Here is an 18,212-nt window from a genome sequence, read left to right as displayed (position 1 = left end):
TGAAAGCCCAGTGCGTACCTGCGGCCATCAATGTCAAACAGTCCTACAGTCACGTGAAAAAGTAAGTACACCCCATGTAAAGTTTTGGGTTTTTCAACATATTTCAACATACAGCTATTTGATCTTCATTTCAACAATATTGATAGATAAAGGTGATATAATATAACAAATATCATGAAACATTTACATTTTGTAGTCCATTGTATAATTTAAATAAACATAAATGCAAATTTCGCATGTGGAAAAAGTAAGTACACCCTTGGCTCTAATAGGTGGTATTGCCCCCTTTGGCAGAAACAACCTCAAGAAGGCGTTTCTTATAACTGTCTACCACTCTCTGACATCGACTGGGAGAAATTTTTGCCCACTCCTCCATGCAGAATTGTTTCAGCTGTGCGATGTTTGAGGGGTTTCTTGCATACACAGCTCGTATAAAATCCCCCACAACATCTCGATGGGATTTCGATCCGGGCTTTGACTTGGCCATTCCAGAACCCTCCATTTCTTTCTTTTCAGCCATTCCTTGGTGGATTTACTGGTATGTTTAGGGTCATTGTCATGTTGCAAGGTCCACCTTCGGTTGAGCTTCAACTTTCCGACAGATGGCCTCACATTATCCTTAAGCACCCTCTGGTACAATGAAGAATTCATAGTGGATTCTATGATGGTGAGCTGCTCAGGCCCTGATGCAGCAAAGCTGCCCCAAACCATAATATTTCCACCACCATGCTTTACAGTTGGTATCAGGTTCTTGTGGTCAAATGCTGTCTTTGGTTTTCACCAAACATGTCTTCTGGTAATGTGGCCAAATAGCTCTACCTTTGACTCATCTGTCCAGAGCACATTGTTCCAGAAGTGCTGGTCTTTGCCTAGGTGTTCATTGGCAAACTTTAGTCTTGCCCTGATGTTCTTTCTGGACAGCAAAGGTTTCCTCCTGGCACCCCTCCCATGTAGATCAAATTTGTGCAGCCTCTTTCTAATGGTAGACCCGTGCACTTTGACATCAACAGTGGCAAGAGCTACCTGTAGGTCCCGTGATGACATTCTGGGGTCCTTAGAGACTTCCTTCAGCATCTTGCGGTCTGCTCTTGGGCTGAACTTGCTGGGGTGGCCTGGCCTGAACAAGTTGGCAGTTGTTTAGAATCTTCTCCACTTGTAGATGATCTTCCGGACAGTCGAATGATTGATTTGAAATTGTTTGGAGATCTTTTTAAATCCCTTCCCAGACTAGTAGGCATCTATAACCTTCTTTCTGAAGGCCTCAGAGAACTCTTTTGATCTAGGCATGGTGACGCCGCACACTTCAACAACAAAGAGCAAACCAAACTAAATGTCTGAGGTTTAAATAAGACAGGTTCCTCCAAGATCCTCTCTAACGATGTTCTAATCATTTGCACCTGAACTGGTGCACCTGATTCTAATTTTAGGTATTTGAAGTCGTGATAAATGTAGGGGTGTACTTACTTTTTCCACGTGCGACATTTGCATTTATGTTTATTTAAATTATACAATGGACTACAAAATATAAATGTTTCATGATATTTGTTTTATATTATATCACCTTTATCTATCAATATTGTTGAAATGAAGATCAAATAGCTGTATGTTGAAATATGTTGAAAAAGTCAAAACTTTACTTGGGGTGTACTTACTTTTTCACATGACGGTACATGTAGTAGAGGATGGTGTGCAGAGGAGATTTGGAGTGTCCTTTACAGAACTACACAGGGCTACTGAAGATGCAATCGAATGGCTCTCATCACTGGATCTTCAATCATAATTAGCTACAGGATCATACGAAAGAAGAAGATTGGATAGTTTGTTCAGTCTCTCGACATGGCGCCCTCCTTTATCGAGCTACACAGACCTTCTATGTCTGTTTTGACTTTCAGAGATGTTTTATTTTGTTTCGATGTGTCCTGTTTGTACAATGATGGAATGAAGTTCTCGTGTTTACAGAGATCAACATTTCCAGGAAATGGTTGAAATGACCACCAATATTGATTAGTATTCACTGATCAACATTTTCACCATCATGTGGTGTGTCTCTAGTCAGCTGATCAAAATGGGATAATTTTGGATGATTGGTCGGAAAGGCTTACATTGTCGTTCTGGTTAATTTGGGGGGAAAGCTGCCATAAACCATCTCTTTTTGTTTAATTTTACTATACAGGGTTGAGGTTCATGGAAGAGTGAGGTGACCAATGTCAATGACAGAAGGTTAATGAACTGACAGTGGGGGAAATGGGTCAACAGTTGCACACAATAAGGAAGGGAAAGAATGAACAGAAAAGAGGGGAGGGAAGGTGTAAAGTCCTTACGAGATTGATGGCATCGCAAATCGAGGGATTCAGAGACACAGAGCAAGCGTCCAACAGCGGTTTATTCCCGGAAGTGACGATACAGGAAAAAGCCCTCGGGGCGCCCAACTGGTGGCGGAGCCCGAAAAAGGATATGACATCACAGTATGTTACAGAAGGAAACACAATAAACTGCAAGAGGGAAGGTTAATGCGGGTAGAACAGATATGGCTTGAGAGGAGGATGACATGATGTGGTAGTGCACTACCTGCTGGAAGTCCTGGAGGGTAGAGCGAGACAGAACGGCGTGCGCATCCTGGTTGAGCTGAGGGCAGGAGGAAGGGGGTGAGGGGACGAGGGCAGAGAGAGGAGGAGGTAGACCGGAGGAGATGTTGTACCAAACAGAGAGACCACTGACTTACCCGTGATGTGAGAGTGACAGATCTTATACTTTAGCCTCATCACAAAAGTTTCCAATAATAATAACAATCGCAGCCGATAATAATAAATAACAAGCGTTACGCCTAGGTCCCCCGTCGATGAAGTGATGTGAGTTGACAAAGTGGAAGACGCAAGGCGGCCATCTTGGATTTTGAAGTGGCGATCCAATTTTCAATAACGTTCTTCCTTATGCCTAGATACACCCACACACCAGATTAGAAGTTGGTACTTCGTTTATTTTTCAAGATATTCTGCTCACAAGGTTCAGACATACATGGCATCAGACATACATGGTGGCGGCCATCTTGGATTTTGACGTGGGTTGCACCCACACACCAAATTAGAATTCGGTCCTTCGCTTACGCACGCACGTACGCATGCACGCACGCATGCACGTATGCATGCACGCACGCCTGCACGCACGTACGCATGCACGCACGGACGGAGGCACACACGGATGGAGGGGAAAACCATAGTCCCCCTTTCGCTCCGTGGGGCGACGGGGGGCAATAATGTACCGGTATGTTATAAAAGCAGCCATGTCTGTATGTCTGTGTTTCGTGCTATAACTTGAAAACAGATGAACGGATTTCAATGAAACCGATGATGGTGGATTCAGGGAACTCCCAGGAAGGTTTGTGACACAAAAAAAATATGAAAAAAAAGGAAGGAAGGTTTGTGTCTGGGCACACGTGGTGAAACTACAAATGCCAACTCGCAACGCTGGTCATTCCCCCCACGGAGGGCACAATCTCCCAGGAATCCTTTTTTCCTCTTGCCCCATAGATTGTCCATCACAGCAAAGATTGGCATTCCCGTCAGTGAAGTGATGAGTCTAATATGCTAGTTATAATAATAATAACAATAATGATAATAATAATTATAATGATTCGTTTACTCTACTTAGTCTTCGAGTTATGGAACTTTTATGAATCAGGAGGTATTTGCAGTCATTGTGGATGAGCTCTTGTTTGTGGTGTATCACAAAGTTTATCAGGTTTCTCCAATTGAAAACGCAGAACTGGCCGTCACGTGACGATCACAAATACAGCACAACCGTTGTCCTTCGTGACTATGATTCACCGAAAGCAAACATGGCTCCTTCGGCACGTCACGTTAGGGGCCATTCAAATATTACGTAACGCTTTTTTTCCCGAAATTTGACACCCCCCCCCCCCCCCACCCCCTCGTAACACTTCGTAACGCTCGGCCGTACACCCCCCCCCACCCCCCATAGCGTTACGTAATATTTGAATGGCACCTTAGAGGCGATGTGTGCTTGATTACATAAATGTGATGATAGTTAATGTGGTAGATGTGAGTATCTGTTGTTTGAAGCTGCTATAGTTTGTGCAAGATGGTGGAGCGAGATGCTAACATTTCAGCACTAACTTGATCCTAACTTGTTGGGAGACATGAGGCATAGTTCTTCACCAATAATCATGTTGCTTGTCATTATTTTTCAGATCAATAACACGGAAGCGCGACAATGGCCAAAGCTTGGAGCAACCCCCAGCCTATCCACCGTCAGAACCATCAATACCACTGATTTGAGTGAACCACTTGGTCCGACTGTTGTCACCGACATTTCAACTTGGATCAATAACCTCAGCAACAACTTTAGCGTTACGAACATCACTTATCCCTCAAATCAGACCGTTCTTTTCGATGTAAACATGACAGGGGTCAGCACCAACATCTCAGGCTCTTTGATTGACGTTCAAACCATAACGCATCCCATGACGAGCTCTTTTTCATCGCTTGACATCACCACAAAGTCCTCGATGTTGAATTTTACGGTTTCACCACTCGGTTCTATCTCGCCATCTCAAGGCCTGTGGAACTCGAGCTCCACCACGGATGGCTGGCCATTTGCCAAGACAGCCACAGCTACAACTGCAACTACTGCTGCATTGGCCAACCTGAGTATCTGGCAGGCTCTGAAAGCACCAGAACATCATGAAAATGTCACTACAATTTTTGGTGGTAGCGCACAGTGCTGGGAGACATATGTTGGCCAGGTAAGAGTGTAATTTGAGCCATGTAAGGTTGTAATTTGGCCCAGGTGAAGGTTTAGTATGGGTGTAACTTGGGCCAGGTGACAGTGTAACTTGGGCTAGGTGATGGTGTAACTTGGGCCAGGTGGGGGTGTAACTTGGGCGAAGTAAGGGTGTCATTTGGGCTAGTTGAGAGTGTATTCTGGGTCAGGTGAAGGTGACATTTGGGTTTGATGAGGATGTCATTTGGACCAGGTGAGGTTGTAGGAATGGTGTAACGTGGGCCAGGTGATGGAGTAACTTCGGCCAGGTGAGGTTGTAACTTGGGCCAAGTGAGGGTGTAACTTGGGCTAAGTAAGGGTGTCATTTGGGCTAGTTGAGAGTGTATTCTGGGTCAGGTGAAGGTGTCATTTGAGTTAGGTGAGGATGTCATTTGGACCAGGTGAGGTTATAGGGATGGTGTAACGTGGGCCAGGTGAGGGGGTAACTTGGGCTAGGTGATGGTGTAACTTGGGCCAGGTGATGGTGTAACTTGGGCCAGGTAATGGTGTCATTTGGGCCAGGTGATGGTGTAACTTGGGCCAGGTAATGGTGTCATTTGGGCCAGGCGAAGGTGTAATTTTGTATGGTACCATATGTTCCTCCCAAAATCCATTAAATGGTATAAACACGTTACAATGACACGTTACGTCGTGTTGACTGCGACGAGCGTTACCTGTTATTGTGCCGACGTTTTTACAGGAGATGCTCAAACTCTCAATCATCGACATGTTGTTCACGGTAGGAAGCATTCTGATTATCGACTTCTTCCGTGGCCTGTTCGTACGCTTCGCGAGCGACTGCTGGTGCTGGGACCTTGAGAGCAAGTTTGTGAGTCGTTTCTAATCACACACGACTAGCTACAGCATGGTGTGTTAAACTCGTCCTGCTTCATTCAATTATTTTACCTTAGAGTCACATGGTTTTGTGTAACTGCATGATCTGTCCAGGCTCACTCAAACGCTAGATTAGAGGTGTGGGTATATGTGGCCTTACGTGAGTTCATATTTCTTGCTTTAACCCATTAATGTCTCACAGCCTGAATATGGAGAATTCAAGATCGCTGAAAATGTCCTGCATCTGGTGTACAACCAAGGCATGATCTGGTGAGCTCGCATTTCTGTACATCATCATGTTGATGATGCTTCCACATATCCTCAAGGGCCATACAGACTGTAATGAGGAAACTAATATGGGAGAATAAGGATTTTAATTGAGAAAAATGTAAGGAAAAGGAAGAAGGTTGAGATGAATAGCAGTCAGGGTTGGAATGGAAATGGTAGGTAACTTATGGGGAATGTCGGAGTTGTGGGGTTTTTTTTAGGTTGTTTTTTTTCTTTACACAAGATCGAGGCTCATGTAAAAGCTAATATCAATCACAAAAAACAAACGGATACATTACAAACGGATACAAACGGATACGGATACAAACGGATACAAACGGATACAAAAACAAACGGATACAAACGGAAACACATAAAAAAAACATACAATAAAGGGAGCGGGAGACAAGATGGGGAGAGAGAGGGAAGCACACAAGTACAACATTAGAGAACAGGGACATCGGGAGATCTGTGGGAGGGAGAGGGCTTGGGGGGACGAGGAATTGGAAGGGGGGGGGGGGGGGGAGATATAAAACACATGGACACTGCTGGAACTTCAAGGAAAGAAGTCGGTATTTCAAAAAAGTGGATTTGGGGTGAATTAACGGGGGTAGAAAAGATCAAGGTTTTGGATGGGCGAAGATAAGAGATGGTGGTGAACAGCTGTTTTAAAGACCTGGAGGGAGGAGTGGGATTGAAGGGAGAGAGGAAGTTTGTTCCAGAGGTGGGAGAAAAGAGGAATGAAAGAGTGAAGGTGAGCAGAGAGTCTTGATTTTGGCAGTTTAACCATAAGAGGGTTGCAGGCAGATCTTGTGCGACCTGGAGGAATATTTGGGGGACAGAGCCCATCGAGAGCTGGGGGGGCAAGGCCAGAGAGGAGTCGGTAGAAGACAGAAAGACCACCAACCTGCCTGCGGTGAGTGAGTGAGAGGCCCTTGGAGTTAGCTTCATCGCGGGAGATTCCAATGATTCTGAAAGCTTTGGTTTCAACAGCGTGAAGCCGAGCTAGGTGTGAGGCAGGATCACCAGCCCAGAGGGGAGAGCAGTATTCCATTGAGCTGCGGATGAAAGTCTTGTATGTGGTGAGGAGCTCAGGTGTGCCAAGGAAGGACGTCGCACGACGGAGGATGCCCAGTCGGCGACTGGCTTTGGAGGCCAGCTTGGAAATGTGGTTTTCCCAGGAAAGATCATGGCAGATAATGAGACCCAAAGGCTTGAGCGACAGAAATTCTTGGAGAGGATTGTTCAGAAAGTAGATGGGAGGGTTGTCCAGTTGGTCTTCTCGGAGAGACATAGTAAGAGTGTGAGTAAGAGGGTTCAGAAAATTCAATCATTTTGTGCAAAAATAAGTAAATGGCATCTTATAAAAAGTGAATACCAGACTCCTTCCGTCCATCATAAGACATGAGATGAATGCAAGATTGAGTTCAAATCTGATAAAACCCCTCCCCCTTTTTCCCCTCACCCCCACCCCAAAACAATATTTTCCTCCCCATTAAGGATGGGGGCATTCTTCTCCCCTGTGCTGCCAGCTTTCAACGTGTTTAAGCTCATCGGACTCATGTATCTGCGAAGCTGGGCCGTCCTTACCTGCAATGTACCTCATCAGCAAGTGTTTCGGGCTTCCCGGTAAGCAGCCCATATACCTGTGTGTGAATGTAAGTAAATAATTAGCCCCGAACTAGCCTGAACCCCCCCCCCCCCCAAGCCCGTCCCTCCACCTCCAGCATATGTACTAAATAGATGATCCTCCAATGCCCTCCTCCCCACCCCCAACCTCCATCTCCTTCATCTTCTCCACGGATGTAATAAATGGATTCCAAAAATAGAAACGCAAACATAAAACACACACAGTCCTATTACTTCTTCTTCTTTTAAGACCCCAATTATTTTCACCTTGTGGGTTCAGCGGGGGAAAGTCTATTGCTCAAGCCTTTCACGAACCGGCTGGCCAGGCCTGATGTTTGACTGAATGTGAAATTTGGTCATTGTGCCAGAGATAGCTCGCCTAATCTTCGCAAAAGAGACCATGGGATATTTAATGTCCGCCAACGAATACCAGTAGAGGGGACGTTCAGTTTGACGTCCATCCGAGGGACAGCACACGTTGATGAATCACCTTGACCATGAAACACCGGATGACAGTTTTTACCTGGGTCAGGATTAGAACCTAGACTAGGTAGCTCGGAGGCGAGTGTGCGTACCCTCTAGGAAATCATTCGAGGCTTGTGCTGGCACATGATACAGATGTACAGTTACCTATAAACACAATCAAGTGGTATAATCTATAAACTCCATTGAGCTCCTAGGTGTATCATCTCAAGCCTGGTATCCATTCATTCACTTTAGGATTGGTAGAATACCTCCACGTGACGTGCACTCACCTTTGAGCTATCGAGGGTGGGTTTGATTTATAATCTGACTATACCTGTCAAATTCGGACTTTGCAGGTAAGTGGAAATCACAAATTGATAGACATTTAGCTTTACCCTTGATGTTAATCGTGTGAATGCTATCAATTACAGGTTTAAAGTTATCAATGATCCAGAATTTTTTACTACCTGAATAAAACCTCGCTTTTAATGCCAGTTTTGTAATCATTTGTAAATGAGTGTCATTGGTCCATAAGCCTGTCCCGTCAATGTATAATTATCAATACTATACTTACTGTAGGTCTGAGAAGGTTCACTCTTCAAGTCGAATTATTCCAAAAGTCTTTGAATGTAGAATGTTTCCTCCCCTTTACTGTAACCAACCCTTAGTGCTTCTTTAGAGTTGAAGATCTTCTCCATAATTGCATTTCACAATATCCAACCAACCCTTGGTGGTTATCCCTGTTGTATTGTTTCTCAAGTTTACCCCACACCTCTTCCTGTTGTAGTATATTCTCTATATTGATCATTTCTACCCCATGGTTATCAAACATCATTTTCATTATGTCATTGTCTTTTCTATTATTATCAGTTCTTCTGGTTTCCCTTTGTATATTTCATGGTTAATCATATCCAGAATGGTTTCTAACTGTTGGATTGGGAGTTGCTCCTGATAACCCTCTGCGATGAATCTATTAAAGATTTGCGAAACTTTTGTTCAGGTTTTTTTTAAAGCTATTCATTTAAGGTATTAGTTATTGACTAACTCACACACACACACACACACACACACACACACACACACACACACACACACACACACACACACACACACACACACACACACACATAAAACACATACATACTCACAAAAAAACAAAAAACACACACACACATAAAAACACACACACACACACACACACACACACACACACACACACACACACACACACACACACACACACACACACACACACAAAACACATACATACTCGCAAAAAAAAAAAAACACAGAAAACACACAAAACACACAAAAAACACAAATACACACACACACACAGAAACACACACACATAAAAAACACACACACACACATAAAACACATACTCACTAAAAAAACAAAAAACACACAAACACAGAAAAACACACACAAAGAACACACACACACAAAAAAAAACACACACACACAGAAAAACACAAAAAACACACACATACTCACACACACACACACATAAAAACTATACTGTGAACTGACATACACATAAAACACACACTGACAAACATATATAAAATACACAAACATATAACATACACTGACACACACATATATAAAACACACACACACACACAAACACAAACACACTACACTGTGAACTGACATATACATAAAATACACACTGACACACATATATAAAACACACAAACATAAAACACACACTGACACATACATACAGTCACATGAAAAAGTAAGTACACCCCATGTAAAGTTTTTACTTTTTCAACATATTTCAATATACAGCTATTTGATCTTCATTTCAACAATATTGACAGATAAAGGTGATATAATATAACAAATATCATGAAACATTTACATTTTGGAGTCCATTGTATAATTTAAATAAACATAAATGCAAATTTCGCATGTGGAAAAAGTAAGTACACCCCTACATTTATCACTACTTCAAATGCCTAAAATTAGAATCAGGTGCACCAGCTCAGGTGCAAATGATTAGAACATCGTTAGAGAGGATCTAGGAGGAACCTGTCTTATTTAAACCTCATACATTTAGTTTGATTTGCTCTTTGTTGTTGAAGTGTGCGGCGTCACCATGCCTCGATCAAAAGAGCTCTCTGAGGCCTTCAGAAAGAAGGTTATAGATGCCTACGAGTCTGGGAAGGCATTTAAAAAGATCTCCAAACAATTTGAAATCAATCATTCGACTGTCCGGAAGATCATCTACAAGTGGAGAAGATTCCAAACAACCGCCAACTTGTTCAGGCCAGGCCGCCCCAGCAAGTTCAGCCCGAGAGCAGACCGCAAGATGCTGAAAGAAGTCTCGAAGAACCCCATAATGTCATCACGGGACCCACAGGTAGCTCTTGCCACTGTTGATGTCACAGTGCACGAGTCTACCATTAGAAAGAGGCTGCACAAATTTGATCTCCATGGGAGGTGTGCCAGGAGGAAACCTTTTCTGTCCAGAAAGAACATCAGTTCAAGACTAAAGTTTGCCAATGAACACCTAGGCAAAGACCAGCACTTCTGGAACAATGTGCTCTGGACAGATGAGTCAAAGGTAGAGCTATTTGGTCACAGTACCAGAAGACTTGTTTGGTGAAAACCAAAGACAGCATTTGACCACAAGAACCTGATACCAACTGTAAAGCATGGTGGTGGAAATATTATGGTTTGGGGCAGCTTTGCTGCATCAGGGCCTGGGCAGCTTACCATCATATCATCCACTATGAATTCTTCATTGTACCAGAGGGTGCTTGAGGATAATGTGAGGTCATCTGTTGGAAAGTTGAAGCTCAATCGAAGGTGGACCTTGCAACATGACAATGACCCTAAACATACCAGTAAATCCACCAAGGAATGGCTGAAAAGAAAGAAATGGAGGGTTCTGGAATGGCCAAGCCAAAGCCCGGATCTAAATCCCATCGAGATGTTGTGGGTGGATTTGAAATGAGCTGTGCATGAAAGAAACCCCTCAAACATCGCACAGCTGAAAGAATTCTGCATGGAGGAGTGGGCACAAATTTCTCCCAGTCGATGTCAGAGACTAGTAGACAGTTATAAGAAACGCCTACTTGAGGTTGTTTCTGCCAAAGGGGGCAATACCACCTATTAGAGCCAAGGGTGTACTTACTTTTTCCACATGTGAAATTTGCATTTATGTTTATTTAAATTATACAATGGACTACAAAATGTAAATGTTTCATGATATTTGTTATATTATATCACCTTTATCTATCAATATTGTTGAAATGAAGATCAAATAGCTGTATGTTGAAATATGTTGAAAAAGTGAAAACTTTACATGGGGTGTACTTACTTTTTCACGTGACTGTAAATAAAACACACACTGACACATATATATATAAAACACACACTGACACATACATATATAAAACACACAAACATAAAACACACACTGACACACATATATAAAACACACAAACATAAAACACACACTGACACACATTAAACACACTGATACACACATTAGACACACACTGATACACACATATGTAAAACACACAAACATAAAACACACACTGACACATACATATATAAAACACACAAACATAAAACACACACTGACACACACATATATAAAACACACAAACATAAAACACACACTGACACATACATATATAAAACACACAAACATAAAACACACACTGACACACACATATATAAAACACACATTTACATGTGTGTTTAATAACACACATTAAACACACACTGATACACACATTAAACACACACTGACACACACATAAAACACACATGTAAAAACACACACATAATAACAAAAAAACATACGCATAAAAAACACACTCAAACCAATTACAATAGCGTATCACTTCCCTTCAGGTACGGACAAGGCTAAAAATGAAGTATCTGTCTTATATTTTGGCGATGATGTAAAAAAAATACCAATCATTTCACTTTTATAACTTTAATATGAGAATATTCAGCTATCCACTGAGCCTGATCTTGGTAACATAACACTAAAAATGCATTCCCACCACGTCCTGGTGGTAGATCACGCATCTGTGACTTCTCAAAAATATATAAGAGTCAGGATTGCGTCAACATGCATGGGAATATGCTTTTCCATTCCAAACCATAAAAGGTTTCCAGAAAGGAGAGACTTGTCTGATGAGAGCAGTGTTCGGAGGGAGGGACATTGAGACAGAATGAATTTGACTCAGGAATCCCTCCTCTCAAGACTATATATGCCAGTAATCCCTTGCACTGAACTGTGAACTGTTTCCTCAATGAGTCCCGCGAGCTGCTGTGTAGATTAAAGTACATTGATTGTTATGCCTTCGCCCCAAAAGGTGGCCGGAGGCATAATGTTTTCGGGTTGTCTGTCTGTCCATCTGTCCGTCCATCTGTCCATCCGTCCGGGCTAAACCTCGTTTTTCTCAGCAACCACATGCACTAAACCTCTTTTTTCTCCGATTGAGACAAAACTTCCAGGGTGGGAGTGACACCCATGTAGAATGTTTATGATAATTGTAACGTCATAGGTTACGTGGTATGGCAGCCATCTTGGACTAAACGCAAATAATTAAAAAATTCTTTCTCGGAAACCGCTCAATGGAAAATATTTAAACTTGGCACTTTGTCAAGTACTCCCACTGGGGAACAAAAGCATGATCATGACATCACCTATGAAGTCGTATACCAGCCATAAATGTTTTAATATAATGCCTTATCCTAAAAATCCGAAATTGCATGCACATTATCTATAACCCATTTGTATTGAAATATTAAATTTATGACATCATAGGTCACATGGTTTGGCAGCCATATTGGATTTCACCTAAAACCCTTTAAAAAACACCTTCTCCCAAACCACTGAAGTAATCAACTTGAAACTTTACGTGTGTCATCGACTAGGCATGGCAATTAAAAGTTGATCACGAAAACGTCATCGGCCACATGGTGTGGCAGCAATATTGGATTGAAGGAAAATATTAAGTAATTATATCTCAGAAACTGCTTACCCTATCAATGCGAAACCTTACAAATGTCATCTAACACCATTGAAAATGATGACGTCATAGGTCACATGATTTGGCAGCCATCTGAATAGAACAAGGAACCTTATCCAATCAACACGAAACTTCAAACATTATCCCCTACCCATACATATGCAAAGTATACATTTATGATGTCATGTCACGTGGTTTGGCAGCCATATTAGCTTGAAAGCCGACATTAAAAAAAAACCCTTCTCCAAAACCACTTCACCGATCGATGTGAAACCTGTCATGTGTGGTAAAAATGTGATACTTGAGAACAGCTGAAGGGATTTAAATCAAACTTTATTTTAGGACAGTCAATGAGGGCATATATACCCGTTATCGTGGGCAGGGACTACACGGAGGCATATTGGCAACACAGTCGCATTACTCTATTTTTTTTATTTTTTTTACATTTAATGCACACAAGAAACTTTGCAGAAGAATTCCATTCGGCCCTTCATGCCTTCGCTGCACCAACCACAGGATCGTCACCCATCCACACACTACTGACAAGTGCTGCCAATATCCCAATACCCCCTCTAGCTATCGCCAATGCATCCAGGTGCATATCTAAATCCCATTTAAACTTATCCACCCCTCCGTTGCCACTACTTTTCCAGGGAAACCATTCAATGCATTAACCACTCTCCGACTGAAAGACGCCTTCCTTAAAAAACCTAACTCTCATCTCCTTTACCCTCAAACCATGGTCCCTGGTCCTAACACTGTCCACTCTGCTGAAAAACTGCACTGCACCTGTCTTACCCACATCTTTCATTATTTTAAACATCTCCATCAGATCCCATCGCAATCGCCTCATTTCCAGTGTATGAAGTCCTGTCTTCTTCAAACGTTCCTTATAGCTTCGTCTATCTAGGCCCATAATCAATCTAGTAGCTCGACGCTGCACCATTTGCCTTTTGTGGCAGCTATATCCTTCCTCAGATGTGGTGACCAAAATTGAACACAATATTCTAGATGAGGCCCTCACTAAATTCCTATACAGTGCCAACACTACCTATTTTGATTTGTAATTTATCCCTCTACAAATACAACTTAAAAACCCTGTTACCTTTACCTATAGTTACCTGGCACCGATTGCCACCCCAGATCCTTCTCTTCTGTGCCACAATGCAAGGTTGCCCCTTGTATTATATAATTTCAATTTTCATTAATGTTACCCATCCCAATCCACCTTATTTATTTATGTTAAACAACATCTACCAATACTTTGCCCAATCCATTAAAGTATCTCGACTTTCCTGCACCCCACTACTTACTGTTTTGTTACCATTGCACAGTTTTTTTTTTTTGTTTTTTTTTGTATACAAGATCGAGGCTCGTGAAAGAGCTAACATTAATCACACAAAAAGACAAACCGACACACAAAACACAAAAAACAAGGGGAGCGGTAGACAAGATGGGGAGAGAGGGGGAAGGACACAAAAGAGAGGGGGAAGGACACAAAAGAGAGGGGGAAGGACACAAACACAACATTTGAGAGCAGGGACATCGGGAGGACTTGGGGGGAGGTGGGAGAGGATTAAAACATATGAACACTGCAAGGACTCTGGGGTGAATTACCGGGGGTAGAAAAGATCAAGGTTTTCGATGGGGGAAGATAAGAGATGGTGGTGAACAGCTGTTTTAAAGACCTGGAGGGAGGAGTGGGATTGAAGGGAGTGGGGGAGTTTGTTCCAGAGGCGGGAGAAAAGGGGAATGAAAGAGTGAAGGTGAGCAGAGAGCCTAGACTTTGGCAGTTTAACCAGAAGAGGGTTGCAGGCAGATCTTGTGCGACCTGAAGGAATATTGGGGGGACAGAGCACAGAGAGAGCTGGGGGAGCAAGGCCGGAGAGGAGTCGGTAGAAGACAGAAAGACCACCAACCTGCCTGCGGTGAGTGAGTGAAAGGCCCTCGGCGTTGACTACATCGCAGGAGATTCCAATGATTCTGAAAGCTTTGGCCTCAACAGCGTGAAGCCGAGCAAGGTGTGAGGCAGGAGCACCAGCCCAGAGGGGGGAACAGTATTCCATTGAGCTGCGGATGAAAGCCTTGTATGTGGTGAGGAGCTCAGGTGTGCCAAGGAAGGACTTCGCACGACGGAGGATGCCCAGTCGGCGACTGGCTTTGGAGGCCAGCTTGGAAATGTGGTTTTCCCAAGAAAGATCATGGCAGATAGTGAGACCCAAAAGCTTGAGCGACAGAACTTCTTGGAGAGGATTGTTGAGAAAGTAGATGGGAGGGTTGTCCAGTCGGTCCTTTCGGAGAGACATTGTAAGAGTGTGAGATTTGTCAGGATTGAAAGACATGTTCCACTTGTTTGACCAGTCTGTGATTTTGTCCAGGTCTGCAGAGAGTGAGGAGGCTGCAGACTGCCGATCTGAGGGATGAGGAATGGAGCGACAGAGAGTAGAGTCGTCAGCAAAGAGATAGAGAGGATTTTCAAGAGAGTCAGAGAGATCATTGATGAAGACCAGAAAAAGCACAGGGCCCAGAACACTACCTTGGGGAACTCCAGCCTGAACAGGAAGAGGAGATGAGAGAAACCCATTCAGGGCCACACGTTGACTACGACCAGAGAGGAAGTCCGCCAGCCATGCGTGGAGATTTCCATGGATACCAAAGGAGGAGAGTTTGGAGAGCAGAGCAGGGTGCCAGACCGTATCAAAGGCACGTGAAATGTCAAGGGAGACAGCTCTAATTTCCTGTTTGGCGTTGAGGACCTCCATCCATTGTTGAGAAAGCAGAAGCAGCATGTCCAGAGTAGAGTGACCAGGTCTGAAACCAAATTGATGATCAGAGATCAAGCCATTGGAGAAGAGGAAAGATTTCATATCTGAAGCAATGATGGATTCCATGACTTTGCTGATAATTGGGAGAAGGCTGATTGGTCTGTAGTTGCTGGGATCTGTTTTTGCACCTTTTATGTGCAAGGCGGTGATGTTGGCTGATTTCCAAGCAGATGGCAGATGACCTTGAGCAAAAGAGAGGGTGAAGAGAACAGAAAGAGGGAGTGAAAGTGCAGAAGAACATGATTTTAGGACCCGTGGGCTGATGCCGTCAGGACCAGTTGCAGAATCAGAGTCGAGGGTTGACAGAAACTTTTCCACCTTGTCAGGAGGAAAGGACACAGAGTCCAGGAGCAGCTGGGTACGACTGGGTACGGTGGGTACAGTGAGGGATGGGTTTGGGACACAAGATTTAGAGGCAAACACAGAGTTGAGGCATTCAGCTTTTTCACGTGCGGAGTCAGCCGTTAAGCCGTTTGAGGTGAGGGAGGGGATGGAGGGGGAACAAACACCAGAAACAGATTTGACCAGACGCCACCAGGATTTGGAAGAGGGAGACAGATAAGAGAGTTCGGTCTTGAGAATGGTGAGATATTGTTTCCTGGCTCTCCTGAGGGTGGACACACACTTGTTTCGGGCTTTGTGAAAGGAAATGAGATTTCCTTCCGTTGGATTTGCTTTCCAGGAGACGAAAGCAAGTTGTTTCAGGGCAACAGCCTCACCACAAGATTCCGTGTACCATGGACGGGAGGAAGGGTATGACAACTGAAGACGAGATGGTATAAATCTGTGCATGAGAGAGAGCAATTTACTTTGAAAGAATTCCCAGGATGAGTTGATGTCAGAGGCAGTAGAGATGGGAGACCAGTCCAGATGATTGATGGCTGCTTGAAGACCGTGCCAGTTGGCCTGAGTGAAATGCCAGACTCGTCGACGCTGAGGAGGCTCTCTGAGAATGGTCAGAGAGATGTCCACTTTGACAAGCACATGATCAGATGAGCCGATTGGAGCAGAAGAAGAGCAGCAGACATTTTCAGGGAAGTTTGTCATAACCAAATCCAGAAGAGAAGATGCTCCGTTGACTGAGATCCGGGTCGGGAAATTGACAGATTGTGTCAGTCCCAGTGAGTCGCAGAAGTCCTTTGCTGAAGAGCCATGGCTGGTGAGAGAGGTACCCACACCCAGCCAACTGGCATGGTGACAATTGAAATCACCACATATGAGGAAGAGAGAGTTGGGATGGGTAGATAGAAGTTGGTCCATATTATCAGACAGTGAGATGTAGATGGAGTCATCGCTGATTGGTGGACGGTACAACACACATATGAACAAAAGGTGGGAGCGAAGGGGAAGCCGTAGCCAAAGGTATTCCTGGGGGTGAGGTGGAGAGAGGGCAGTGGAGGGCGAGTGAGGAAGAGAGTTTTTTATAAAGATAGCAACCCCACCTCCAGGACGAGGCTCAGGTCTATCATACCGGAGGAGGGAGTAACCTGGGAGAGATACCAAGGCATCAGAGACATCATGAAGGAGGAAAGTTTCTGTTAAGCAGATCACATCTGGTTTGTCAGAAGCAACCTGTATGGAGAGGTCAGTCAAGTTTGAGCGAAGGCCCCGGATGTTTGAGGTCCATACCGTTAATGAAGAGGAAGGGGGAGCATCGGGTCCAGAACAGGGGGGGGAGGGGTAGGGTAAGATGTGGAAGAGGAGGAAGAGGAGGAAGAGGTAGGGAGAGCTGTTGAAGGTGTGTCAGAGATTTCAGAATAGCTTGGAGAAAGGGAAGAATGGGGCGGACAAAAGGTTTGATGGAGATTGGGTGAGGCACAGTGAGGTGTTATTTGAGGAGGGGGAAGAGCAAGGCAGAAGGTTTGTGGAGATGAAGGTGAAAGTTGGAAGGAGGAAGAAGCAGGGAGGATGCTTTGAGGAGGAGGGGTGAGAGGGGAGTCTAGGAGGGGAGGAGCGAGGGAGAGTCTCGGAGGGGAGGGGTGTGGGGGGAGTTTAGGAGGGAGGGGAGGGAAGGGGCAAGGGGGGAGATTTGAAAGGGATGGGTGATGGGGAGGATTTGGAGGGGAGGGGTGAGATTGGATTTTGAAAAGTGTACGATTCATGGGAAACGAACATTTTTTGCAAAATGAGTTTGAGACCTTCGAGTCAAAAATACGTTTGAGGACACTGGAGGAGGGATGGAGTTCTGGATAGTTTAGGGAATGTAGAAAGGAGGAACTGTAAGAGATGGTATTATATATATTTTTTGGAATGAATAGATTTGGTGAGCAAGACGAAAGCATCCTTTTGTAGGAAAAGAAGAAAAGGGTGTTATAATATATGAGAAAATAGTTGTTCAGGGGAGAGATTATACATTTCTAACTGCGTGATCGCGAACGAAGAACGAACGAACAAAAAGAACAAA

At 43.8% G+C, this 18,212-nt stretch overlaps 1 protein-coding gene across 1 annotated transcript in view; it reads left to right on the top strand.

Annotated features, from left to right (window-relative positions):
• Positions 1–18,212, top strand: part of TMC3 (transmembrane channel like 3) — a 108,536-nt gene that overhangs the window by 47,670 nt on the left and 42,654 nt on the right. The window contains exons 15-18 of the mRNA XM_078772680.1: positions 4,208–4,762; positions 5,480–5,608; positions 5,816–5,883; positions 7,381–7,509. Of these exons, the coding sequence (XP_078628806.1) occupies positions 4,208–4,762; positions 5,480–5,608; positions 5,816–5,883; positions 7,381–7,509 (881 nt within the window). The remainder of the gene's footprint in view (positions 1–4,207; positions 4,763–5,479; positions 5,609–5,815; positions 5,884–7,380; positions 7,510–18,212) is intronic.

This window comes from Myxine glutinosa, chromosome 2 (assembly GCF_964187855.1).
Source record: "Myxine glutinosa chromosome 2, kmMyxGlut1.1, whole genome shotgun sequence".
Classification (NCBI taxonomy): domain Eukaryota; kingdom Metazoa; phylum Chordata; class Myxini; order Myxiniformes; family Myxinidae; genus Myxine; species Myxine glutinosa.
This window is presented reverse-complemented; position numbering and strand designations above follow the sequence as displayed.